This window comes from Polypterus senegalus, chromosome 11 (genome assembly GCF_016835505.1).
Source record: "Polypterus senegalus isolate Bchr_013 chromosome 11, ASM1683550v1, whole genome shotgun sequence".
NCBI classification, from domain to species: Eukaryota; Metazoa; Chordata; class Cladistia; order Polypteriformes; family Polypteridae; genus Polypterus; species Polypterus senegalus.
Genome location: NC_053164.1, coordinates 162,474,513 through 162,501,547, shown reverse-complemented (window position 1 = coordinate 162,501,547; position 27,035 = coordinate 162,474,513). Strand labels below are relative to the sequence as shown.

Below are 27,035 nucleotides of genomic sequence, written 5' to 3'. Positions count from 1 at the left end.
AAACAATGACAACTATTAAATAAACACCAACAGATAAACACCAATATCAAAAACAAAAAGTATAAAATGCCTTCAGAAAATCACAAACAAAAAACATAATTTGTGATACTACATATCACAGTGAGCACCTGGGCAGATAGAGAGAACTGAAAAAGTAAGAATGTCAGGTTAAGTTAAATGCCTTCCCAAACAAATGTGAATTTAAATTGCCTTTTAAAAGAATAAAAGTCAGGCTATGTGATTCATTTAGGGAGGTCATCCTAAAACTTTGCCACATCAGAACTGAAGATTCTGTCATCTCAGAGCACAGGTTAGCTTGGATCACAAGAAGGCTGCCAAAATCAGTGGACTGGAATTATTAGAGTTTGACTTCATTATATAAACAAAAAAAAAAGGACATGTGATAGGTGTATTTCACCATAGGATGTGGCAATGGCGAAATTAAAAAAGCAATAAAGTACAGCCTTAGTATTATAAGCAAATGATACTTTATATACTGTGCACTATTGTGTTGATTACAATAAAAAATTATCAGCCACATAGGTGTCCATGCAGAGCATTTTAGAATTGAAGATCTGGGAGTTCTTTTACAGTACTTGATTGACACTACCCTTTACAAGGAGGAAGGCACATAAACAGTGTAATCCAAAGTGTCTATTAATAAGACTGTTGTGTGCTACCAGCATTTGCCTACTTTTAATTTTTCTGTAAATTGCCAAAATAGTTTAATGATACAATAATTTTAAAAACAATGAAATGATGCCATTTTTATTTAACAGCATCTGTTCTTCCATTTTTGTAAGTCATGTTTGAATCATGTAATTTAATTTTAAGACCTAAAGTACTGACCTAATTTGATGATTCGTGCAATTGATGTGCTCCTGTTTCGCTCTGTGCAGGCAGTAACTGTAATGTTGTAGATGTCTCCTGGTGGCACACTTAATACAGCTTTCATTACTGTTCGTGTCACCTGCAGGACAAGTTATATTTTTGTGAGTCTTCACTGAAAGTAGCATACAGTATATACAGTGCATCCAGAAAGTATTCACAGCGCATCACTTTTTCCACATTTTGTTATGTCACAGCCTTATTCCAAAATGGATTAAATTCATTTTTTTCCTCAGAATTCTACACACAACACTCCATAATGACAACGTGAAAAAAGTTTACTTGAGGTTTTTGCAAATTTATTAAACATTTAAAAATTGAGAAATTACATGTACATAAGTATTCACAGCCTTTGCTCAATACTTTGTCGATGCACCTTTGGCAGCAATTACAGCCTCAAGTCTTTTTGAATATGATGCCACAAGCTTGGCACACCTATCCTTGGCCAGTTTCGCCCATTTCTCTTTGCAGCACCTCTCAAGCTCCATCAGGTTGGATGGGAAGCGTTGGTGCACAGCCATTTTAAGATCTCTCCAGAGATGTTCAATCGGATTCAAGTCTGGGCTCTGGCTGGGCCAATCAAGGACATTCACAGAGTTGTCCTGGAGCCACTCCTTTGATATCTTGACTGTGTGCTTAGGGTTGTTGTCCTGCTGAAAGATGAACTGTTGCCCCAGTCTGAGGTCAAGAGCCCTCTGGAGCAGATTTTCATCCAGGATGTCTCTGTACATTGCTGCAGTCATCTTTCCCTTTATCCTGACTAGTCTCCCAGTTCCTGCCGCTGAAAAACATCCCCACAGCATGATGCTGCCACCACCATGCTTCACTGTAGGGATGGTATTGGCCTGGTGATGAGCAGTGCCTGGTTTCCTCCAAACATGACGCCTGGCATTCACACCAAAGAGTTCAATCTTTGTCTCATCAGACCAGAGAATTTTGTTTCTCATGGTCTGAGAGTCCTTTAGTTGCCTTTTGGCAAACTCCAGGTGGGCTGCCACATGCCTTTTACTAAGGAGTGGATTCCGTCAGGCCACTCTACTATACAGGCCTGATTGGTGGATTGCTGCAGAGATGGTTGTCCTTCTGGAAGGTTCTCCTCTCTCCACAGAGGACCTCTGGAGCTCTGACAGAGTAACCATCGGGTTCTTTTTCACCTCCCTGACTAAGGCCCTTCTCCCTCGATCACTCAGTTTAGATGGCCGGCCAGCTCTAGGAAGAGTCCTGGTGGTTTCGAACTTCTTCCACTTACGGATGATGGAGGCCACTATGCTCACTGGGATCTTCAAAGCAGCAGAAATTTTTCTGTAACCTTCCCCAGATTTGCGCCTCGAGACAATCCTGTCTCGGAGGTCTACAGACAATTCCTTTGACTTCATGCTTGGTTTGTGCTCTGACATGAACTGTCAACTGTGGGACCTTATATAGACAGGTGTGTGCCTTTCCAAATCATGTCCAATCAACTGAATTTACCACAGGTGGACTCCAATTAAGCTGCAGAAACATCTCAAGGATGATCAGGGGAAACAGGATGTACCTGAGCCCAATTTTGAGCTTCATAGCAAAGGCTGTAAATACTTATGTACATGTGCTTTCTCATTTTTTTATTTTTAATAAATTTGTAAAAACCTCAAGTAAACTTTTTTCACGTTGTCATTATGGGGTGTTGTGTGTAGAATTCTGAGGAAAAAATTAATTTAATCCATTTTGGAATAAGGCTGTAACATAACAAAATGTGGAAAAAGTGATGCGCTGTGAATACTTTCCGGATGCACTGTAAGTGCAGTCCAGATTAATAGATAGTGCACTCAAAGCATTTCAAAAATCAATATAAAATAATGATGATGATTTAATTTTAACAATAAGAACGTGTAACACAATTTTGAAATTTTTGTATAATGTAGCCCATAGGTTTCACAAATTAAAGAAGATTATGCTGCATTAAAATGGTGACAAACAATTCAATTAAATCTGAGTGGTATGCTTCATTTACAGGATTTATTGTCTTCATTAAAGGTGAATTCCAGAAAGACAGTTTATTTCTTTTCCAGCAGCATAGAGACCAACCATAGTACATTAAATTATGTTTCAAATACAAGAACATGAAATAAATTGCACTGTACTACAAAAAGCTTATGTTATGGTGCCAGCTGCTGCTTCAACTGTAAAATTTTGATTTGATTTTATTATTGAACATTTTGAGCAGCAATCACATATATTTCAAGTATCTTTAGATGAACGGATTGTACATATAAGAAAACAGATAATGACAATTCTTCTGTTAGTTATGTTGGATATATATAGAGGTTTACTAAAAGCTAATATTAAAATATATGCAATCCATACTCACTGTTTAAATACAGGAAGCAGAATAAAGGCAAGAACCTAGGTATGCTGCTTTTTTATGCTGGCACAAAAACAGGAATGCAGGCATTACTGGCAAAACATTCAAAGAAACAAAAAAAGGCAGGGAAACAAAAAGAGAAGGTAGAAAGCATGCTGTTTAACACACTGAATATAGTAGTAGTTTTCAAACACACTGACACCTGTAAGGGGAAGCTTCTCTTGATTTGAATATAACAAAAAAAAAATCTTACATCTGATGTTATGCTTTTTCGAACTCTCTTTCGTCCCTCTGCTACAACCAACCAGTGCGATATCCTGGAGTAGGATAGGTCAGTGGTGTTGTCCCCATAATGCCAAGTGACATACAGCAGATTACTAGAATAGATCACAGAAGAAATCTCTGGTGCCTCTGGTGCTGTGAACAAATGGGGATCATGAGAAGGAAACTGTTAATCTCAAAGAAAGGTTTAAGATTTCTCTTAGATTAAAGGCTTTTAAAACTGCATAGTAAAAAGCTCCAGTTAGTAAATAATGATAACTAACAATAATGGAAAGTTAAACTAATGCTATTGTGGATTTTTTTCCTTTCTAAATAGGTATTATTTGTCTTTTCACACACTAGAGCACGATTTCAAACTCAAGGTCTAGAGGCTGGTCCAGCCTGCAGAACCCCTATTGATTGGCCTGCTTCACCATTATTTAAAACATACTATATACAGCCTGCATTGTTACTTTTCTGTAAATGTCCATGTACTTAGTTTAGCTACAAATTATCCTATGGATCCTGACTGCTGTTCTTACACTAATTTATGTGCAGGATTAATATTAAGTTTTTTTTGGCAGAGATACTGATTTTAGTGCTGTGGCTGCTGTTAGTTGACTGCAATGTTGAAGAAAAAAATAAAGGGGAAAAAAGTTTAAAGAGAGATGAGAGGCAGAGTGCATATTTGTAAAGAGCAGACAGATACCTGCGTGTCTTCTTTATAAAGAAAATGTGTTTGGGAGTAAAGGACTATAACTTGCATTGCCATTATGAAATTAAGCAGCAACCTGGAGAAGTATATTGATGAAATAAAATGAAATTGCTGTGGAATAAAATGTAAAGTGAGGTTGTCTGGGCTGATGAGGATCACTGACAACATACCATTTTGTGGGAAGGTACTGAAAATGGATCACATAATGAACATTGTAACAAAAATCATTAATTTTGTTAGTATGCAGAGTTTCAATCACAGCCATTTACACTGTGACATTGACCACAACAATGTGTTCTTCCACTCAGACTTGTGTTAACTAAGATAGAGTCTCATACTGATGAGATTTTTTTGGTGCAGGATGAAATTGCCCATTTTATTTGAAACAAAGGAAAGATTGTTGTGGTGCTTTTACAAAAGAGCTGGCTAGTTGATCTTGCATTCTGATATTACATAACCACACATCGTAAAATGTAAGACTGTAAGACTGCAAGACTGCAATCACATTCTACAGATATGCATGATGCTGTTAGGTCCTTCCACCTAAAATAATAATAACAATAATAATAATTTTTTTATATAGCTCCTGGGCTCTGTTTACAAAGCAATCCCTGACAAATTCCCTTAAACCTTTCCAATGGGCTGAATAATCTCATGGTTAAACAGCTGCATTCTGAATTTGAATGATGTTATGCCAATTTCAAAGAACAGGGATTTTCTTGTTATCTTTTTGCAAATCTATTTGCAGTTGACTCATGATATTTAAACTTAAATAAAAGAGCTGTAACACTATAGCTAACTCAAAATCCATGACTGTTCTAATCCTTGATTTCCTCCAAACATGATCCACATCTTTGCCCACATTTAGCTCACATTGTCTCAATGTTTGTGAGGACATACTTATTCAACAGTTGTCCCAAACAAGTCAAAACACAGCTACTGCAGCATAAGACAGCAAGCTAGATATCAATTAGCTGACCCCACACAATTTTTCTCAGTTTTCTGATCAAAACAAAAAATTAATAACAAGATAACTGAACATAACATAGCTTCAAGCAACCAAAACCTATAAAGCAATATTTTTGTATTACAGTCCTCACATGTTATATAAAGTGTTATTTTTGGTCAATGTGCTGGACAGATTAATAGCATATACGTTGGTAAATATTTTGTTATGTCTTTATTTGTAAATTAGTTAAAACAAATGTAATATTAAGTAGTGTTTCAGGAGGCATGTTTTACTTCATTGATGAGAACAGCAGTACTTTGTTGTTTACCTAACCAATCTCCAGTCTTTAGGACTGGCTCAGGATTAGGAATTTATTATGAGGGGTATGAAGTATGTATCAGACCAGCATGGAAAGCGTGACTGTATTTGGACCTAAAGCCTATCAGCCATTGCCTGTGGGCAAGGCCTTAAACCATTGATGGTGATCCAATGACACGCATTTCAAAGGTGACACACCGCAATAATTTGGCTGACACACCAGTGTTCACCAAGACCCAAGTTACCAAAGATATAAGATAATTTCTAAGATACAAAAATATAAGAAATATGACACTCTGCACCACCCAAAGCTTAAAATGGATTCTCATCATCCATATCAACAGGTCATCTTTCATCACGGCAGCTGCACAGTTCAGTTGACTTCTAAATGCTGCACTGGAAGCTCGTTTTCATGGCGCAAGAGCGAGATCTGCAACTGCAGTCTCCAAAATGAGTGCACTTATCACCGTTTGTGGGAAATCAGCTTTTACATTCGTTGCTTGTATTAAGTGCATTGAATTATTTTGTGCCTGGAGCCAGTTCAACAACTACAGAAGCTCTGAACCGTACAATGAAAAAAAAAAGTATGGTATAAACCTTATCTTGTACATATCCCGTATATACTGTACTACGTTTGTGATATTTTCACGTAAATATGGGATATGTACACTGCGGTGTGTTGGCACCCTGCCCGGGATTGGTTCCTGCCTTGTGCCCTGTGTTGGCTGGGATTGGCTCCAGCAGACCCCCATGACCCTGTGTTCGGATTCAGCGGGTTGGAAAATGGATGGATGGGATATGTACAAGATAAGGGTTACCCCATAATGTTTTTCATTGTGTGATTCAGAGGTTCTGTAAACAACACTGCTGTAGATTTAAGGAAGTTATTAACCTCAAAGACTATTTTGGTATACTCTCTTAATAAAACTCTGCAAAGTCAAGTGCTGACATTGTTTTCTCTCCATGGTTACACTTCTGCAAAGGACAAGTACTCTTCATTTCTAAGTGTGTGCTGTTTTACATCTCTCTCAACTGCTTGCTTGAGCTTGAAGTGCACAAAGTACCTACATTTAATTTCAGACTTATCTATTAAAACTCAGCAACAAAAATCATTAATTGATGTCAAATCAAATGTAACGTGTTTCATATTTTTTCAGGTCAATTCAAAATTACTATTAAAAGTAGGGTAATATTTTAGTGCACTATTTTAAGCCCAATTATCAGTGTGCATATCATTTTTCTATTGTAAGTCACTGATTTTTGTTTTATATTTATAATACAAAGCACCACACATGATTGGGTTTTTTTTTTATAAATAAATTAATATGTAAAGAATTGTTTCTCTTTTGTTTAGCGGGGTGACACTAGCGCTGAGTCAAGTTAAGCATTTTCAGAATTTTTAACACGCCAATGATGAAGACAACATTATCTTGGCAGCCATATTGAGACTGGCCTGTTTCAATACTCCATGTAAAAATCATGTGGTAGCAAAGCTAACTAGGCTAAAGATAAGCTGAGAGCCTCCCATGAATGCAAGATGCACTTCTAATTAGGCGGTAAGGCAATGGTACCAATATCCACATAGAATTCTGCCTCCTCCTTTTTTTTTCAGTAATTCATAATTAAATGTGTAACTTAACTTCTGCCTGGTTCTTTACACTATCTAATTCCCAGAGGTTACAGATATAGAAGGGTATTGAGGGTTTCGAGCACTAAAGTACATTATCACATAGTGGTAAATGTATGGGATTTTAGACATTTATAATGAGTATAAACGGGGAAAATAAGGTCGCAATAGGACAATACATGATAAAACAGTCATCAATAAAAATTAATTCGATGCCCCTGCAACTGAGAATGTTTTACAGTAGTAACTGGTTATTGTATATTATAAAGGGCCCTTGTTGTTTTCACTGTTCCAGTTGCTCACATATGGAAACCTGGCACCTCAGCCCAGTTCCAGCCATCCTGTCATCCCTTTCTGAAAATAAAGCTAAATCTCAGAAACAAGCTGAAACTAATAATTTGAACAGCACTGTTGGGGGAACCCTAAACAAAACTACATTTCTACAATGGATGAAAATCAACACAGAAAACATCCCATCCTTACTATGTATAAGGAATAAAAGTAGCTAGTTGTGGGGAAAATAGTTTATACTTTCTACACAAAAACCTTAACTATTGAAAAGTCTATTGGAATATTACTATTACATTTTATGAGGTTACTGGAATGTAGGAATAAAGAGATTTTGGCAACTGAGAATACGTCATGACATACTTCAAACATCCAGCTATAAACAATATCTGCAGTTATGTACACTCAGTCCACATACAAATGGGGAGATCATGCAAACTCCATACAGACACTTACCAGGTTAGCAATCAAACCTGATCTCATGGCACTGTGTAATAATAACAAAAATAATAATAATAATAATAGAACCTAAAAGTGTTTCACAAATATTAAAAGGAATACAACAGGAATAAAAGCAAAAATAGCATTAATAACACAAGATACAACTAATATCAAACATTAAACAACTCATAAATATTTAAAAGTCACAGTTCTGAATTAGATTAGTTTGTTCAATTGATAGGATTGATTGAAACAATACCTGAATGAAATAAGGCTGACATTTCTGACTGAATGGGAAGCATGACAAATCAACCATGGCTCTATTTATCTGTACCTTCCAAAGTAATATGTGGCATGTTTTAATTTATGGACCTTTTAAGTGAAGTTTGGTGAAAGTTGCCAGTCTTGGAGAACTAGCGGGATATTCATGAGTGACAGTCAGCTATTTCCAATGAAATCCACAGTATAAGTCAATGGTAAATGATGAGGCTTTCCAGAAAGGAAAGCTAACTGATGGCTTAAATGACCAAATAAATCCGCTAATTCTGACACCAGTAGTGAGGGGTACTTGCACATGCACACGAGTCAATGCTTTTCTGTAAATGAATATTACGATCATACACTTTTCAATACTTTTTAGTAAATATACAGGCAACTGCACACTCCCATATACATCATACAAAAAGGCTAGTGTGATGAAAATCAACACTAAAGTAAAACATTCACTTGTTGAATAATGGCCTATAGCCAACGATGTTGAGCCTTTGTATGTTCGAATATATTCTTGTAGACCAGCTTTTCTCACCCTTTAAGTATTTGCCACCCGAGTTTTCATAACAGTTTTAATCGCACCCCCCCCAACATTTTTTTGAAATGTACATGCATATTTTATTATACCTACTTAACTTTTTTCGACATTTATCTAACTCTATATTTATTGTTCTAGTATCAGAATGTAGTTTAAGTTAATTTGTTTTGGTTTCAACAGATGATTTTTTTTCATATTTTTGATTCTTGTTTTCTTTTTTTCACATCTTCTCACCCCCCCCCACACACGTTGAGAACCACTGTTGTAGACCAAAAGTTATATTTAGGTCTGAGATATATCTAAGACATCATGTGTTGTTCCTGCATATGATAAGTAAGTCTCTTGGAGTACTAGGGAAAGCAGACTGTACATGTGTTATTCATACAGTACTTGTGTGGGTTAAAGTGCTAGGAAATAACATGCATGTTTATATGTCTTTCATATGGTACTTTTGTGGTTAGAGTCTGTGTGTATAGTGTCACAGGTGGCTGGGGGTAGTACCCAGCCGGGACACCCCGGAGGACCGGAGGAGGGCTTATGCCTCCTCCAGACCACATGGGGACAACCACCCTGGTGGCTGTGGGGACCACGGGTACAGAACTTTGAAGCTCAGCCCTGTAGGGGCCCGTGGTCACTGCCAGGGGGCACCCCAATGCCTACAGAGCCCTGGACCTCAGCAATTCCACCACACCCGGAAGTTGTGGGGGGAAGAGGATCAGGGACCCTCGGAGTGCTTCCAGGTGCAGAACCGGTACTTCCGCCACACTGGGGAGTGCCGGTGAAAGATTGTCGGGAGGCACCTGGAGCACATCCGAGTGATTATAAAAGGGGCCGCCTTCCTCCATTCGATGGCTGGAGTCAGGTGGAAGAGGACAGAGCTCGCGAGGAGAGGAGTGGAGGCGGTCAGAGACAAAGAGGAGGCATTGGATAGAGTGGCCTGGACTTTTTGTGGGTTGTGTGCACAATTGTAACTAGTAGACTTGTAAATAAACGTGTGGTGGTTGGTGCTGAATATGATGTCTGCCTGTCTGTGTCTGGGCCACGTCCCACAATACGTATATCTATGCATGTGTGTGTGTGTTAATCTTAAGGTGCGACAGTAGACCAACCCAGTAATGAAAATGATGAGTACTTTTATCCCTGAAGAAAATAGGTAAAGGGTACATAGAGGGAAATATCATGATAATACAGAGAACACAGTGTTTTGGGGGTTTGTCCCTAAGTACAGGGCAAATGTTAGCTGCTGTGAGCAAATGAACACCACTTGCCGGCAATAAAACTAGATAGATAGATAGATAGATAGACAGATACTTTATTAATCCCCAAAGGGAAATTCACAGTCAGAGAACTTATTCATCTAAACCTCATGAATTGATTGGCCTGGGTAGTGAAGCATTTCCGACTGTAGCTCCAGCTCTGTTTTTGCATGTGCACAGTGTGCCATGCACTACTATGTATGTACTTACTGGAAGCATAAATAGACATGCCCATACATAGTGCACTCCAGAATTACTCTCATCCTTCAGAATGATGAACAAAAAAAAATTATGTTTTAACTTTTAAAAATGGGAACAATTACATATATTTATTGGAGATAACTAATTCAAAAGAAAAGTTAAAAAAAATCTACAGTAGCTAACAGAAGTATTAGATCAGCTATTTTTAATGAAAACACACCATAACAATAACCAAGAAATCTTTCCAAACAAAGTGGTAAACACTATTGTGATATTAAAGAAAATGGCATACTAAGCTCATTTGAGACCAAAAATGAACTCTTTGGCTAATCAAGCCATTAGCGTTGGAATACTAAAGCATAGAAAAGAAAAGAATCAAATGTGAAATATATGTAGATTTTTGATGAAAGCTCATTTTCTGCCCTTTGTCCTTGGGCCATTGTTAAGATTGATGGCAACTTGAACTATATTAACTATCAAGATATTACCCAAAAACATGGATGCCACTGCCAGAAATTCACCAGAGGTAGACCTTCCAACTTGACAATGACTTTAAACTCAATAAAAATCAACACAAATTATTCAATGAAACAAAGTTTTACAATGGCAATCTCAGCCTCCAGCTTTGAATGAAAGCCTGTGCTCAGAACTGAATAAGTAGGACAAAAAAGTCTAGAACATCCAGGATATATGAAATGTTGAAGATCTAGAATGTTTCAAAAATCCCTGACCTCGAAAGGCTGTTTAAGTCACTGTGTAACTGTATTCACTAATAGTCTACGTGAAGTGAGGTTAAAAGGTATTTTATTGGTTAATTTGTTGAAAGTTCTCTTGGCATGTAGGTCATATTTGATTTTTTTAATACAATATGTATATTGTTGTCAGGTAATATGCTGTACCACTCAGTAACTTACTTTAGTAGGGAATGTATAATATTATTTAACACGAATATTTCTTTAAGAATGACAAAAAAGTCTTTAAATGTATTCATATACATTACAATATTAACAGTCTGAGTTCTTTCTTGTTTTTATTGACATTTTTTGTGTTTGAACTGTATATTATGTTTGAAACTAAGTACAGAGTTCTGAGTTATTTAAAATAAAGTATGCTATGTAAAAACAAACTAAAATGTTTTTATAGTATGAGTCAGGCTTTAATTAATACATTTAATTAAAAAAGTAAAATTCCTGAAAAAAGCTTTAGATGGGGGGGAAACAATATAAACAATTGGATGCAAATCCAATGGGCTTAATATATAACATATAAGATTTTTATGTTTTAAGAACCCTTGAAATATTCAACCAAAATATTACTGCCACAAGTGCATAGCACAATAATGCCTTTAGCACACAGCTTGCTAATGCTTCTAAGTTTCTTGTGATAGCTTGTTTAGAAAACAATCAGATCAGTTTAAGTTAGTTAGTCTAACCATAAACTCACTGAGTCGATCTGTGGTATAACACGTACCGTGTATTATATCTGACCTACTTAGGATGCACTGTGGTAAGGTAGTTTTCAGTCAGCAGGTTTTAAAGATACAGAACCTTCACAGTTTGTTTAAGGCTTGGTAAAGCAAAGGTTTTGTGATAAATAAAACAGATGATAGATATGAAATTTTAAAAAAAGGTTTCAACTTCACTGCTCTGTGACTTTATGACTGGTAGTGACATAGATAATACAAACATAGAATCCCCAGGAGGAACTAGTTGGTCATTTTCCCATTGTCAACAAAACTTTGTATTCTGGAACTAATGAAGACTAAGATCTCAAAATTCTAGCTTCCTAGAGATTTGTGTTCCTCTCTGCTGTTGCTATATGGCTATAACTATTTTCAGAAAACATTTTAAAAAATGGCTCTGGCATATCACCACTTCTAGGTTAAAAAGATTTTGGTTTTAGCAACTTTAACTCATGCTGTTTACTTTATTTATTTTAAATGTTTTCTCTATTACTTTGTTTCATATGTACACACTGTATTATAACAGGCTTTATTTATGTATATTGTCTTTATTTATACTGTAAATCAGAAGGTAAGAGAACATTGGACCTGTTAGAACTGCATAAAAAATTAATGGTGACCTGACAAAAAATGATGATTATCATTTAGCTATTAGGGAATCATTTGTAGAATGTAATTGAAATTCAAAGTAAGGAGCAATGATCAATTGGTAAGACAAAGCTGGGTCGAGCTTGGAGTGAAATATTGAAAAACCCAATCAGAAAATGATCCACTAAAAGAAATCTTCATCAGCATGCCTGACTAACTTTTAAACAAGTGTAAAGTTCTTATAACAGAGAATCTAGACAAACTATTTAATCCTTTTAAAACATTTCTTGTTAGAAGAGCATCAAACCAACACTGTCTACAAGTATTACCTGTGATGAAGCTCACTGTGGAATTGTTGCAACAACTCAATGGTGGTTCACCCCAAGTTACCATAGTAACACGGAAATTGTAGTACCAGGCTGGCAATAGATAATTTATTCTCTGAAAATAAAACAACAAACAAAGTAAATGCAAACTAACATTCAGTAAATATTGAGATTTTGACATTATTACTAATGATATCACATATCTAAGAACTACAGTTTTCCATTTCTCTCTATTAATCCATCCATTTCTCAGGTCAGAGAAATAGGGACCAGAGCCAACCACCATAGTATTGTTAAGGCAGTAACCATGGACAGAGTACAGGTTTTTACAGTGATAAATTGTTTTTTACCCATCTTAAAACCCCCCAAAAAACAAACTAAGGGAGTGGTGTCTTTTTTAAATACAAACATTTTGATAAAAAATCCATTGTATGTTCCCCTTTTCTTTTTGGAAATCTTACATCTTTTAAAATGTTACTCAGCATTAAATTATGCTCTTTTTAACCTGCAAGTATGAAAGTAAAGTAATTATGATGGAGATGTGAAAATGCATATGTGGAGCAATGGTTAGCAGACACAGTTTTGGGCTCAAATATTTGTGTGGGTACTAACTATGAGGAGTCTTCACAGTTTCGCTGTGTTAAAGGATTTTCTCTCGTTTACCAGCTTGCTCCCACAGACATGCATGCTGCATTAAACATGACTCCATATTGAATTTTCTTTTATGGGAATGTGTGGTTATGCTTTAAAATAAACTGGGGTCCTATTCAGGGTTTTCAGTCTCATTCTCAAGGCTGCTGGGAAACAAGAGTTCAGAAAATTAATAAAATGAATAAAAGATTAAGTTTTAAATGTCAGTTATTTCCATTATTTATACTGAATGTGATTTTTTATTAGCGTGTTGATGACGAGCTAGTGTGGTTCAGTGAGTTGTTGCAGTATTTCATGCAAGAGCAGTGCTGAAAAGTAAATCACACTTTTCAAGTTAAAAGGTAACAAAGGCTTGGCAGAGTAAAAATTAGAAAAATTGAGATGGAGTAGGTCATTGTTTTTAATGCTGCCAAAAAGTGATATTCAAATTTTAGGGCAAAAACTTTAAGTTTCTAAGGGTTTCTAAGTGTAAGTGTACTTTACAAGAAACAGTGAATATTGTAAAAATACATATGTTGAATGTAAATTTTAGAATTTTCATGTACATAATTTAATCTTGTCTTACTATAGAAGATGTCAATGAAACTGTTCCAGCAATTTCATAATATGTTCTCCACTCTGCAGACAAAGTGAAAGGGTTTAGGTAAAACATATCCACTACATATTTGCGAAAGGCCACATTGCGAGGCCGACTCCAGCTGAGAATCACCAGTCTTGGCTCCATGGCGTAAAGCATCAAGTCTCTGACTCCAGTAGGCTCTGAAAACAGATTAAAGCAGTTTAACTGTTTGAAGCTATTCATTCTATACTTCATTTCATTTTATTGACAGAGAGAAGGATTTGTCTTTACCTATTTCTTTATTTACATGTCTGCTCCAGTGCAAAAACACTTCTTTTAAATCTTTCAATATTCCTCCATTGCAAAAATTGCACAGATTTTCCTTGACACTTCCTAAGCTGTGATCTATATTTAAATGTGAATTTACTAAAATTATAGAAGAACACCAGACATTTTAGTTCAGAGACCCCAGCCTGAGAGTACCACTGTGCCTAGTGTTTTCATTCCTACAAATTCATTAATACAGTAATAGGGTGATTCCTGACGGTAACTGGATTCCTAGCTTAACCAAATATTTTGCTATTTTGTTGTTTTTTTTGTTATTTAATTTGGAAACTTTGGACTCACTATATGTTTTCATTTTTTATTTTCTCACATATTTCTGTCACAATTGCTTTCAATGCAATGAAACGTACGCAGGTGTGAATGGAGGTGAATTGACAACTCCTGTTTATGACACACTGTAATTTACACTTGTGTCAGGTGATTGTTAAACGTGACTAACATTCATTTTAAAGTAAATGCCCAAAAGAATTTAAGCAATAGTACTGCTCACAAAAAAGTAATTTTTTAATGAAATGCAAAAAAAAAGATATAATTTTATGTAGTAACCATCTACTTTTTAAATTCACACAGGGCAATGACATTTGATAATATAAATATCTCACAAAACTGAGTCACACTCTTTGGGAGAATTGAAGAAGCAAAGAAAGCATGACCTGAATTAAAGCCTGCAGTCATCCCTTAATTGGGTCTAAATAAAAGTACAACAGACAAGCAGTAACCTGGCTGATAATCAGCTTTTCTTATGCTTTATACTACTGTTTATAACCTAATAAAATATTGTTAAATATAGTTAAATAACCATGTCTACATATTTAAAAGCTTACCAATGCCAAATATAACTGTTTTTGAAGGAGGGCCGATCAAAGGTCCATTTTTGTAGAAGACAACAACCTGGTACTGAGCTCCCGGAGTCAGATTTTCAATTATACGGCTGGTGGAATTTACCTACAAAACATATATGATTAGCAGTGTTAAGAAAGAAACAAAGAATGGAATGTTACTATTGAAAAATTGCCAAAAATATTACGAATGAAGAACAAGTTAATTTCTGGCCCCATTAATGTGGAACTTAACAATTAATGCAACAAGTTTAAACACTGCTTAATAAAATAAAGAATTGCTGGGTCCCAGATTGTGACTAAAATGATAGTAAATGCGACCAAAATAGTCTTTGGTGATTATAATTTCTATTTAAATCACCAGTGGAAAATGAAATCGTTGAAACTTTAAACTAATTATATTGTAACAGATACAAAAGGACACTTTTCTTTTTAATTTTAAGCAGGTGTGCCACTAACTTATGTATCAGTACTTGGGGAAGGGTTTGGGTGGATTCCCATGAGCCACATTCTACTAAAGGCTGGTTTATACCTGATTCATCCCCATGCTGAGCACAAGGGACGTGTGACAAAAGTGATGGCAGACTTTGTGTGCACAAAAATATTCTAACTACAAAGCATGGCTGATTTGGTGGCTGTGTATTCCAAATGGTGAATTTCATGGAGAGGCTACAAACAACAAAAGGCTGAATATGACGTAAAAATTCATCAAAACTAAAGAAGACATGTAAAGCATTTGAAATTCACCTGTCCTTCATGTATGTCCCCTGTTATGAAGATATCTGTGCCCCATGGAATTCAATTGCTTCTTCTGACTTGGTGCATGTGTACAAAGGTGTGATTGCAACAGATCTCCTTGTGTTTTCGCATCTTTGCATGTTGCTTCTCTTTTCATTTAACGCGTGCTCCATGCAAAATGCTGTTGTATCCATCACTAAACATGCATTCGCAACTACTTGCCCAATACTTCATCACACACAGTGATGTCATGAAGTCTTTGTTTAAGGTTGCAGGTGTATTACATGTTATTGCCATTTAACTGGGATGCACTGTGACTGACGGTGGATAGTAAACTTTGTTAAAATGGTATCATCAAAGGCCACTTTTAAGTTGTTACTTCAGTTGTTTTGGCATGCGCACTATACATTCTATTACCAATAAATTTTTCAATAGGAGCTCATCAACAAAGAAATATGAAAAATAAGATTTAGTAAAATATTAATACATATAATTAATAATGTATTAGTTAGCATGCAAGAAATCTGTACAAATACATTTAAAAGAGAAATCGTTAAATGTAACAATCCACTTTCATGCCTTATGTGGTGCCTTGCTCATAAACATTAACTCAGGTAGTTCTTCTTTTTTATGGTGAAAAAAAGAGGAAAAAAAAAACACCTCTACAGGAAAGGCTTTGTTGTGGCACTCAAAATTCACTTGTGTCATATGCATGATCAAAACCATGTTAAAGAAACAGTTTAAGTTCTATTAAAAAATGCCTGTCATGACCAACCCTTTAAATTGGAGGGGGGAATCTCATTTTCAAAGTAGTTATGATCTGAGAGCTTCACCATGAGGATATAGTGAACAGTAGTTAACCGTAGCCTGTTTTCATTCTGTTTCCTACAGAAACAGCTTTATTGTTCTGTACTCCATTTTCAAAGGACCATTTTATGTGTTTATATTTTTGTACAATACTTGCTTTTTAAGCAAAACGAACCAACAAATGCATGTGACCAAAAATGAGGTACAAACACTGCTCAATATGACATGGAAATGTTGATCTCCAATAAAGCACTACATTTAGGCAAATATCAAAGTATTTGCAGAAACCACTGGCCTCTGAAGCATAACATTTGTAATTTAAGCCTGTTTCATCCAATTCAGGCCCATGGAGGGATGGAGTCTATTTTGACAGCCCTAAGCAAAAGGGAGAAACAACCCTGAACTTGGTGTTAGTCCATCACACGATCACCTCACAGATACCCACAAGCACACTGGAGCCAATTTGAAATTGCCAGGTAACTGAAATGTTATGTCTTTTGGAATGTGGGAGAATAACAGGAGCACCTGGATAAAAGTTAATAAAGACACATAGGGAGAACACGCAAATATGACATGGACTCAAACAGTCAAAACTGTCTTAAAAGAAAAAAAAAAAACTAAAACAAAAACTATACACAAGAACAAAAAACCTGAAGTAATTTGGTTTATATTATGAGACTTTCATTTATTATAATTACTGTATAAGCAACACATCATTTAGAGATTTTTTGTCGGAATGACCCCAGGAACTGTTTTGGTTGCCGGTAAGGAGCCGTGCAGGAATTTACACATTTTTTTAAGCAGCTTATTTTCCCTTTAGAAGGATATTTTGCTTTTTTTCCATACATAGGAGCAACAGCAGTTGTTTTGTTTTTTTGTTTTGTAGGGAGTGTTTGGAAAAGTTACATGTACTTGTTCTGGTTATTTATATACTAACTAGTGTCAGTGATGCAGGGCAATAAGCAGCAGTGGCTGACACCAAACTCTTGGTAAATAAATAGTCGGCGTTGTAGCATCGAATACTTATAAGTAACAGAAACAATGATTCCTTGATTACGGAAAAAAATGCAGCGGTTGACTTCACAGCAATAAAGAGAGGAGTTCAGTGGGATATAGGAAGGTACCTAGTGTTAAGGTGCTGATTAAGCACAAGAAAATGTTGAAGTAGACAAGACAGTAAGAAATTAATTAGCAGTGGAAATTCAGTAAGAAAGTTTTTCTAAATTGAACAGCTCTTAGCAGTCAGGAAAGTAGAGCAGTTAAGAGGGTGACAATGAAAGGGTTAATTTCTACAGAGAAATACAAACAGTGCGAGTAGAGAGCTTTGAAGGAAGGAATAAGAAGGTTGCAAAGTTAGCAGAAAAGACAGAGAAAAGTAAAATGAACCCCACAGAAGGACAAATAGCAGGCTGTCGAGGGGGAGAATATCAGAGGAGCGTAATGCGTCAGAAGGAGTAAAATAACTGTAGCAGTCCTTTAATCTATTTTTGGTGTAAATTTTCAGTATTACTATATAAGTTAAATAATTTCATTTTAATTTAAAAAAAAAAAACTTAAATATTGGACTTTTTACAGGATGGCTTGGAGGAACCAGTCATCTATGTGGGCTAAATCTGCAGGAAATGGCAGCTGATCCAGCACCTCAAGCTCAGGGTTACTGTACTGGAAGAGGAGTTAGCTGGCCTGTGTTGTAGTACAGAATCGGCAGACCTGGCCCAGGTGTCCTATAAAAAGATAGTGTACACCTCTAAGGTGGCATGGGAGGAGACTCCAGACAAGAAAGGTAGACATAAGTAGATCACAGTCACAAGGAGCAAGGTAAAGGGTGACATCAACTCCAGGACTGGAAGTGTCGAACTGTTTTCAGGTCCTTGTAGAGCTGCATGCTGTCTCTGAAGATTCTGAGGTGGTAGGCAGGCATGAGGAGCCCCAATAGGCCACTACAAAAACAATTCCCAGAAACAGAGAGGTAGCGATAGCTGGGGACTCAGTCATTAGGAGGATTAAAGCACAGGTTTGTTCCAGAGACAGAGAAGCTCACACGGCATGTTGACTTCTGGGTGCATAGGTGGGAAACCTCACTGGAAGGGTTGATAGGCTCTTGGCTGGAATGGGAGTGGATCCAGTTGTCATTGTCCATGTTGGAACAAATAACCTACATAAGGGTATTCTGTCAGTTCTGCAATCTAAATTTAAAGAGTCAGTCTGAGAAGCAGAACTGACATGGTACTCTTCTGCAAAGATCTGCTTGTGCCATGTGTGCATGTGCCAGTCCAGGTAAGACTGAGGAGATTAGAAGGCTTAACGCGTGGCTCAAATCTTGGTGTAGGGAAAAAAAGTATGGGTTTATGGGACATTAGGACTCCTTTTGGAACGGACAGGATTTGGTTCCTTACAACAGGTTACATCTGAACTGGAGGGGCAATAATGTGTTAGAGAGACGCATAAGTAGGTTAGTTGAGAATTGTATAAACTAGGGCAGAAAGTTTAGGACAGGTAAGTTTTACAACTGTACATACTCAAATATTAACTGGGATAACCTAGCAAACAGCAGAGTACAAGAGCAGTTTTTAGAAGTAATCAATGACTGTTTTTAACACAGTTTGTTAAAGCACCTACACAGGGGGATGCCTTTCTCGATTTTGTATTTTGTAAAAATCTGGACAAAACTGAGGATGTAGAGGTGACTGATCCACTAGGGTTAAGTGTCCATAATATAATACAGTTCTCAGTGTTTTGGAATGGTGCAGATACAAAGGATAAAGCTGTTAGGTTTAACTTTGGAAGGTCAAATTTTGATCAGATGCAATCTAAATAAGATAGACTGGGATAAGCTTCTAAGTGTTAATACAGTTAAGGAGCTGTGGAACAATTTAAAAAATATTTTGTGTATAATGCAGCACAGGTACATATCTAAATTTGGACTAAGTATGAAATAAAAAAACTCTGCAGTGGGTTAATAAAGAGCTGAAAAAACAGCTGTATAAGTTGTACAAGATTAATAATTCCGATGTGAATTGTAGGGCATTTGAGAGCATGAGGGTAACTATAAAGAAGAATATTGAGGAGGTAAAAGGGCAGTTAAGACAGGAATATAGCAGATAGAGTGGAAAATGATCCCAAGAGATTCTTTCAGTATTTTAGTAGTAAAACAACAGTCAAGGAGGTGGCATACTGCATAAGGAGTAGTAAAAGGAAATTAAAAGATACAGACAGTGAAATAGTAGATGCTTTAAATTTTCATTTTTCTGAGGTCTTCAAATGTGAAGAAGTAAATAAGCTACTAGAGGCAAAATGGACTACTAAAGAGGTACTAAGTGATTTGGAAGTTGTTAAGAAGTACTGCTCAGATTAAATAGGCTGAAATCAAACAAATCACCAGGACCAGGCAATATTTATCCTCAATTTGTTAAAGAGGTTAGCGAGTACACATATAAACTCTTGACATATATTTTTAGGAAGTCAATGTGCACTGGGGAAATTCTGAAGCACTGCCAAATATTAAATATTAATCCAGTTATGTAAAAAGGTTGACCACAATTACACAAGCAATTATAGGGCAGTAAGCTTAATGTGGATCACAGGTAAATTAAAGGAATATACTAGTAAGGAGAAGAATGAGCAACAAATGCCAAGAACAGGAGTTTTACTGAACAGTCAGCATGGGGTTAAGAAGAGGGAGGTTATGATTTACCAACATGCTGGAACTCTATAAGGAAGCAACAAAAGGATATGATCAATGTGGAACATATATAATAACTAGCAAAATACCCGTGCTTCGCAGCGGAGAAGTAGTGTGTTAAAGAAGCAATGAAAAAGAAAAGGAAACATTTTGAAAATAACGTAACATGATTGTCAATGTAATTGTTTTGTCACTGTTGTGAGTGATGAGTGTTGCTGTCATATATATATGACACACATAAACATATATATATACATATCTATACATATACACATATATACACACACACATATATACATACATATATACACATACTGTACATATACATACACACATACATACATACATACACACACACATATATACACACAAATACATATATATATATATATATATAATACATACACACACACATATATAAACATATATATACATATACATACATATCTACATATATACACACACAGCTATTTCGTATCAGTGCAATACGCTGCTTGTTAAAACGGATAACTCCCGCTCTTACGTGCAAGTCTGCGTGGATATTATGAACTATCGTATTTGTTCAAGTTCTATTTAAATTTTAAATAGAAGGAATTTTTATTTAGTCGACAGAAATATCTTTGGTAGGAATGGTAAAAACAGACAGGAATATTATTCGTGAATAAATCAACTCAAACCTTAAACAACTTATAATATTTTGCTCTCCATAAAAATATATCCTGTCAAAATTATACAAATTCAAATATGAACATGCTGCATAACAAAACCTAGAAATATAAATAAAATGTGTTCCTTTCAGCAATAACAAATCAAATCATTCAGTTGTCTTTGCTCATATGTCATTTTAGAGCTGGACCCCTGGCATCTTTTTTTGGCCACAGGTTCGTTTCTGTTTGGTGTGAGGTTCTGTGTTGTGGAGATTCTCAGGATGGATTGCAGGTGCTCATCAGTGAGGCCACTCCTGTGTGTTGTTTTGTTAGTCTTTATCACTGAGAAGAGCTTCTCACACAGATATGTGCTACCAAACATGCACAAGGTTCGAGCCGCATGTAGACGGACTTTTTGTTCTTCAAAGTCACCAAAGCGCCGTGCAAACTCAGTGCGCTCAGTTTATCAGCAAAGTGCGATTTGGGAACACCGTAGTGACGACTTGGTTTAACATTACTTGGCAACAGGGAAAGTGGGGCAAATTGCACTGGTGCATTTGTGTCTCCCATAAAAGCAGCTTCACTTGAAATCACTTTGTGATTGTGCACGGGTAAAACGTCCGCTGAAGTGTCAGATTCTTATTTAATTCTTCTGCTTTCTGTATCTTCTGCATTGCATTCAGGTTACCCTGATGTTTTGTCTCATAGTGCCGTCTTAGATTAAATTCTGTAATTACAGCCACATTAGCTCCACAAATGAGACACACGGGTTCAGTAAACATATACTCAGCCTCCCATCGGTTTTAAAGGCTCTATTTTCAGAATCAACTTTTCTCTTCAGCATCGTGTGAGCTAGCTTCGCAATAACTTGCAGCATCATAAGCTAGACTTGATTAACGCGGTAAGTGTTAGGCAAGGCAGCTGAAGCGCTGCATTATGGGATCTGTAGTTTATTGTGTTACCAGCGCTTCATATACCGGGCCATTAATAACAATAATACAGTATATAAAATGATCTCGGGCGGATATAATTACGCGGGCGGATGTGGCCCGCTGCCCTTGAGTTTGACACATATGGACTAAATAGAACTTGAAAATATATATTTTTAAATGTGATCGCAATTCAGATAGAGTTGACGCACTACAGCCTGCATGCCTCAATAAGTCATCCTCCCTCGCTCTTACTTTTTACCGTTCATCTAATGAATACACTGAGTATGGCTTTACCAAAACAATCATTGATGGCGAATAAAGTATCCATTATTCGAGTATGTAGATCGGGATATATATATACATATATATATACCCGTGTATCGCAGCGAGAAGTAGTGTGTTAAAAAGCTAGAAAAAGAAAAGGGAACATTTTAAAAATAACGTAACATGACTGTCAATATACAGTATTTGTTTTGTGAGTGTTACTGAGTGTTGCTGTCATCAAGGATTTGATTATCATTATTTCTTTCAATCAGGTTCGTATTTGTAGGATGTGTTGTGTTCAAGTTACATTCCGTGTTTGTCAATCGTTGTAAAGATGACAGGTTTCATTCATCGATTCGTTTCTTACTGCATCAATAAACAGCTCGTCTTCTTCTTTATCTGAGACCTGACACACTGCATGCACGGGTGTTTTTTTACACTGTCTTCCTTTAGCGGGACATTGACTTTTTCCACGTGTGCTTTGTTTCGCAGTAGCTGGATTTATGAATATGCTTGTATGTATCAGGCGCTTCATATTTTTGCTGCCTTTTCAATTGTGTAATTCGGTTTTGTTCAGCTCTTTGGAACTGTTGCTTTTATCTGTGCACTCGTCAGTTCACGTGAGCCGCTCGGTGTACATGCATCGAAGGTTCCCAGCTGTGCTGGTGCCATCTCGTGCTATGTCCATGGCTGTATTTAATGTTACCTTAGTCCTGGCACTTAAAACTTTCTCTCGCAGTTTAGCTGAGTTTGTGTCAAACACCACCCTGACCATCTCATCTTCCTCTGCATAAGCACAGTCCTTAACCCGTGAATATTTAGTGGGAGTTTGCTATTGGATTGCCGCTGACGGACGGGCTTATATGGGCAGGCACTAAATTACAAACGCCAGCGCAGCCTGTCTATGAACTTAATTTAAAGTGTAGGTTTACATCGTGCTTTGTTTCCGAAGTAGCAGAACTCATGAATATGGTTGTATATGTCACTCGCTCGCTTCTTATTGTTTCGCTGCCTTCTCAATTATATAATGCATGTTTTCTTCAGCGCTTTTGGAGGTCTTCCTGGTTTTCTATGTACTGCGTGATTACGTGAAGGCGTGATGATGTCACACGAAACTCTGCCACCACTGCGTTCAAGCTCATCTCCATTACAGTAAATGGAGAAAAACAGCTTCCAGTTATGACCATTACGTAGAATTTCGATATAAAACCTGCCCAACTTTTGTAAGGAAGCTGTAAGGAATGAACCTGCCAAATTTCAGCCTTCCACCCACACGGGAAGTTGGAGAATTAGTGATGAGTCAGTGAGTGAGTGAGTGAGTGAGTGAGTGAGTGAGTGAGTGAGTGAGGGCTTTGCCTTTTATTAGTATAGATAATAATAATAATAATAATAATAATAATAATAATAATAATAATAATAATAATGAAACATTTTATTTATTTGTAGACGCCTTTCTAAACACTCAGAGTCACTGAACAATAGGCAAAATACACATTATAAACACAGCTAAAATACAAAAATTAAAATCAGACAGAACAATTGTAATCAAAGAGAAAAAAGCAGTCATACACAAATGAGTTTTAAGTTTAGATTTGAAAAGTGAAAATGATTCAATATTTCTAAGCTCAGATGGTAGTGAGTTCCAGAGCTGGGGAGCAGAGCAACTGAATGCTCTGCTCCCCATAGTGGTAAGATGGATGAAGGCAACAATCAAATGGATAGAGGAAGAGGATCTATGGGTACAGGAGAGAATGGCAACATGGAGGTGGTCAGATAGATATGGAGGGGCAAGGTTGTGGATACCCTTAAAAGTTAACAGAAGAATTCTGAATAGAATGTGGAACTTAACTGGAAGCCAGTGAAGCTGCTGCAAAATGGGAGTGATATGGTGAATAGAGGGGGGTTCTAGTAATGATGCGGGCAGCTGAATTCTGGACCAGTTGAAGCTTATAAAGGGATTTGTGAGAAAGACCAAAGCAAAGGGAATTACAACAATCTAGATAAGAAGTGACAAGGCTATGAAAAAGGATAGTGGTGGTTTGGTGAGTGAGGGAGGGGCGAATACGATTAATGTTACGCAAGTGGAAATATGCAGACCGGGAGATGTTATTGGTCTGGGACTGAAAGGATAAAGTACTATCATGGATGACACCCAGACTAATAACCTGTGGGGAAGGGGACACAGAGGAATTATCAATAACAAAGGAAAAATGATCAGTTTTGGATAATGTTGATTTTGTACCAATGAGGAGAACCTCAGTTTTATTACTATTTAATTTAAGAACATTTCAAGAAAACCAGGATTTGATTTCTGCTATGCAATCAGTAAGCGAGGAGGGTGGAAAGGAAACAGTAGGTTTGTTAGTGTGATAGAACTGGGTGTCATCAGCATAACAGTGGAAGCTAATGTTATATTTATCTATACTAATAAAAGGCAAAGCCCTCACTGACTCACTCACTGACTGACTCATTACTAATTCTCCAACTTCCCGTGTGGGTGGAAGGCTGAAATTGGGCAGGCTCATTCCTTAAAGCTTCCTTACAAAAGTTAAGCAGGTTTCATTTCGAAATTCTACATGTAATGGTCATAACGGTTGACAACGTTCACCATGTTGAACTTTCTTATTTCTGGCCCCATCTTCACGAAATTTGGTAGGTGGCTTCCCTGCGCTAACCAAAACCGATGTACATACTTATTTCGGTGGTATGATGCCACTGTAGGCCTCCATATTGAACTTTCCAATGTCACTAATTCTCCAACTTCCTGTGTAGGTAGAAGGCTGAAATTTGGCAGCCTCATTCCTTACAGCTTACTTACAAAGGTTAAGCAGGTTTCATTTCGAAATTCTACGTGTAACGGTCATAACGGTCAACAACGTCCGCCATGTTGAACTTTCTTATTCATGGCCCCATCTTCACAAAATTTGGTAGGCGGCTTCCCTGCGCTAACTGAAACCAATGTACATACTTATTTCAGTGGTATGACGCCACTGTCAGCCGCCATATTGAACTTTCCAACGTCACTAATTCTCCAACTACCCGTGTAGGTAGAAGGCTGAAATTTGGTACCTATTTCGGTTGTATGATGCCACTGTCAGCCGCCATATTGAACTTTTCAACGGTCTTTGTTACTTATGGGCCCATCTTCAAGAAATTTGGTACCCGGGTTCCCAACACTAACTGAATCCTACTTACGTACATATATACATCCATAGCCTGCAGCTTGGTCACCGTGTGAGGCGGCGTTGGGTCCCCAATCCCAACGCCTCCCACATTGTTGGCTGCCTGCCTATATAAGGCCGTCCGTCGCTCCAGTCTCTACATTCCATTCCTTGCTTCGCCACGGGATTCACGTCTCCCTGCTGATAACTACAGCCTTTTTATTTAATCCACGGCTTCTCTGCTGTTTTATTGTTCATTTATTACGATTATAGTTATTGTGTAGGTATTTTAGACTTACTTAGCATTGTTCAGGTACCCATTTCTTTTATCATTCCAACCGTACCCCCATTAAAATGTCTATCGAGGTAATCACCATCGATCAAAGAACTGTCACTAACCGAGTGGTTTCCATGCCCGGAGATAGCACCTGCCTTTTCCATTCTCTGTGTTACATATTGCACGGCCATATCAGGCTCACTCTTGAGGAACATTGTGTCTTATGTATTGAATGACTGGGACAGGTTCAAGGTGCGGACTGATGACGGTACAGGAGATAATTATACTACACAGGAGCACTAGAAGAGTGAAATGCTTGAGCCCTTCACCTATGCATCTGCATGTGAGTTGATGGCTGCTGGTGAATTGTTCGGTTGTCGCTTTCAAGTGTACCGAAATGGCCAAATATTTTACACATTTTGACACCCACCAATGCCTCTTAAACATCTTAGATTGACAGGTGACAATTTCAGTAGTGGACAGTTTGATGTTTATGAATGTTTAAACTCTCAAAAGCTGGATGTAAAGTTATCAATGAAACCGGTTGTATACTTACAATGCTTGACAGATGCCGAATGTCACTTCAACAGAAGTCCTACTAATACTGTCGTAATTGAAAAAAAACATGAAACTCAAACCGATTATGACAGCAGCAATCCAAGCTGTGAGATTTGAAACAAGATTACTGTTCATATGGCCAACTGTACGTTGTAAGCTCAGCGCACAGCTTGGTCATATTACAACCGGAGGGCCGAACTCACAATGTGGTATACAAAGAGATCATTAACAAATAATTATTGGTATATTTTCCCTCAGTTTAAAAAGGTTTAATTTTCTTCTTAATAAAAATTTTAAGGCAGTACTTCGCCGCTGCGAAGAGCGGGTATTTTGCTAGTGAAAGATATTCCTGAGGGGAAGGAGGTAAATAATGAAAAGAAGGGGCCACAGGACGGAGCACTGGGGCACACCTGAAGTAACAGTGGTGGGTTGGGATGTGAAAGTTTTAAGCTGAACAAACTGAGTGTGGCCTGAGAGGTAGGATCTGAACCAATCTAGTGGAGTATAGGTAATGCCAAACAAAGATAATCTATTGAGATGAGTAGTGGAACAAATAGTGTCAAAGGCTGTACTCAGATCAAGAAGGATAAAAATAGTAATTAAACCAGAATCAGCTGCCATAAGGAGGTTGTTAGTAATTTTGATAAGTGCCGTTTCTGTACTATGGAGGGGACGAAAACCAGACTGGAACTGTTCATATAGATTATTTTGAGATAAATGAGAATGAAGCTGAATGGCCACTATTTTTTCAAGAATTTTGGAAATGAAGGGTAGATTAGAAATAGGATGAAAATTACTGAAATTAGTCGGATTGGCACCCGGTTTTTTCAGCATTAGGGTTATTGCAGCAGTTTTAAAAGATGAAGGAACAGTACCAGTAGTGAGCGAAGAGTGGATTATAGCAGAAATACAGTGCATCCGGAAAACATTCACAGCGCATCACTTTTTCCACTTTTTATTATGTCACAGCCTTATTCCAAAATGGATTACACCCCATAATGACAATGTGAAAAAACTTTACTTGAGATTTTTGCAAATTTATTAAAAATAAATAAAAACTGAGAGAGCACATGTACATAAGTATTCGCAGCCTTTGCCATGAAGCT

General features: G+C 37.0%; 1 protein-coding gene across 3 annotated transcripts in view; it reads right to left on the bottom strand.

Annotated features, from left to right (window-relative positions):
- ptpro (protein tyrosine phosphatase receptor type O) overlaps window positions 1-27,035 on the bottom strand; it is a 257,646-nt gene that overhangs the window by 95,954 nt on the left and 134,657 nt on the right. For all 3 annotated transcript variants that reach the window (XM_039769992.1, XM_039769991.1, XM_039769993.1), the window contains exons 8-12: window positions 14,849-14,969; window positions 13,686-13,879; window positions 12,473-12,584; window positions 3,483-3,646; window positions 850-970 (exon numbers count right to left, since the gene is read on the bottom strand). In XM_039769992.1, the coding sequence (XP_039625926.1) occupies window positions 850-970; window positions 3,483-3,646; window positions 12,473-12,584; window positions 13,686-13,879; window positions 14,849-14,969 (712 nt within the window). The remainder of the gene's footprint in view (window positions 1-849; window positions 971-3,482; window positions 3,647-12,472; window positions 12,585-13,685; window positions 13,880-14,848; window positions 14,970-27,035) is intronic.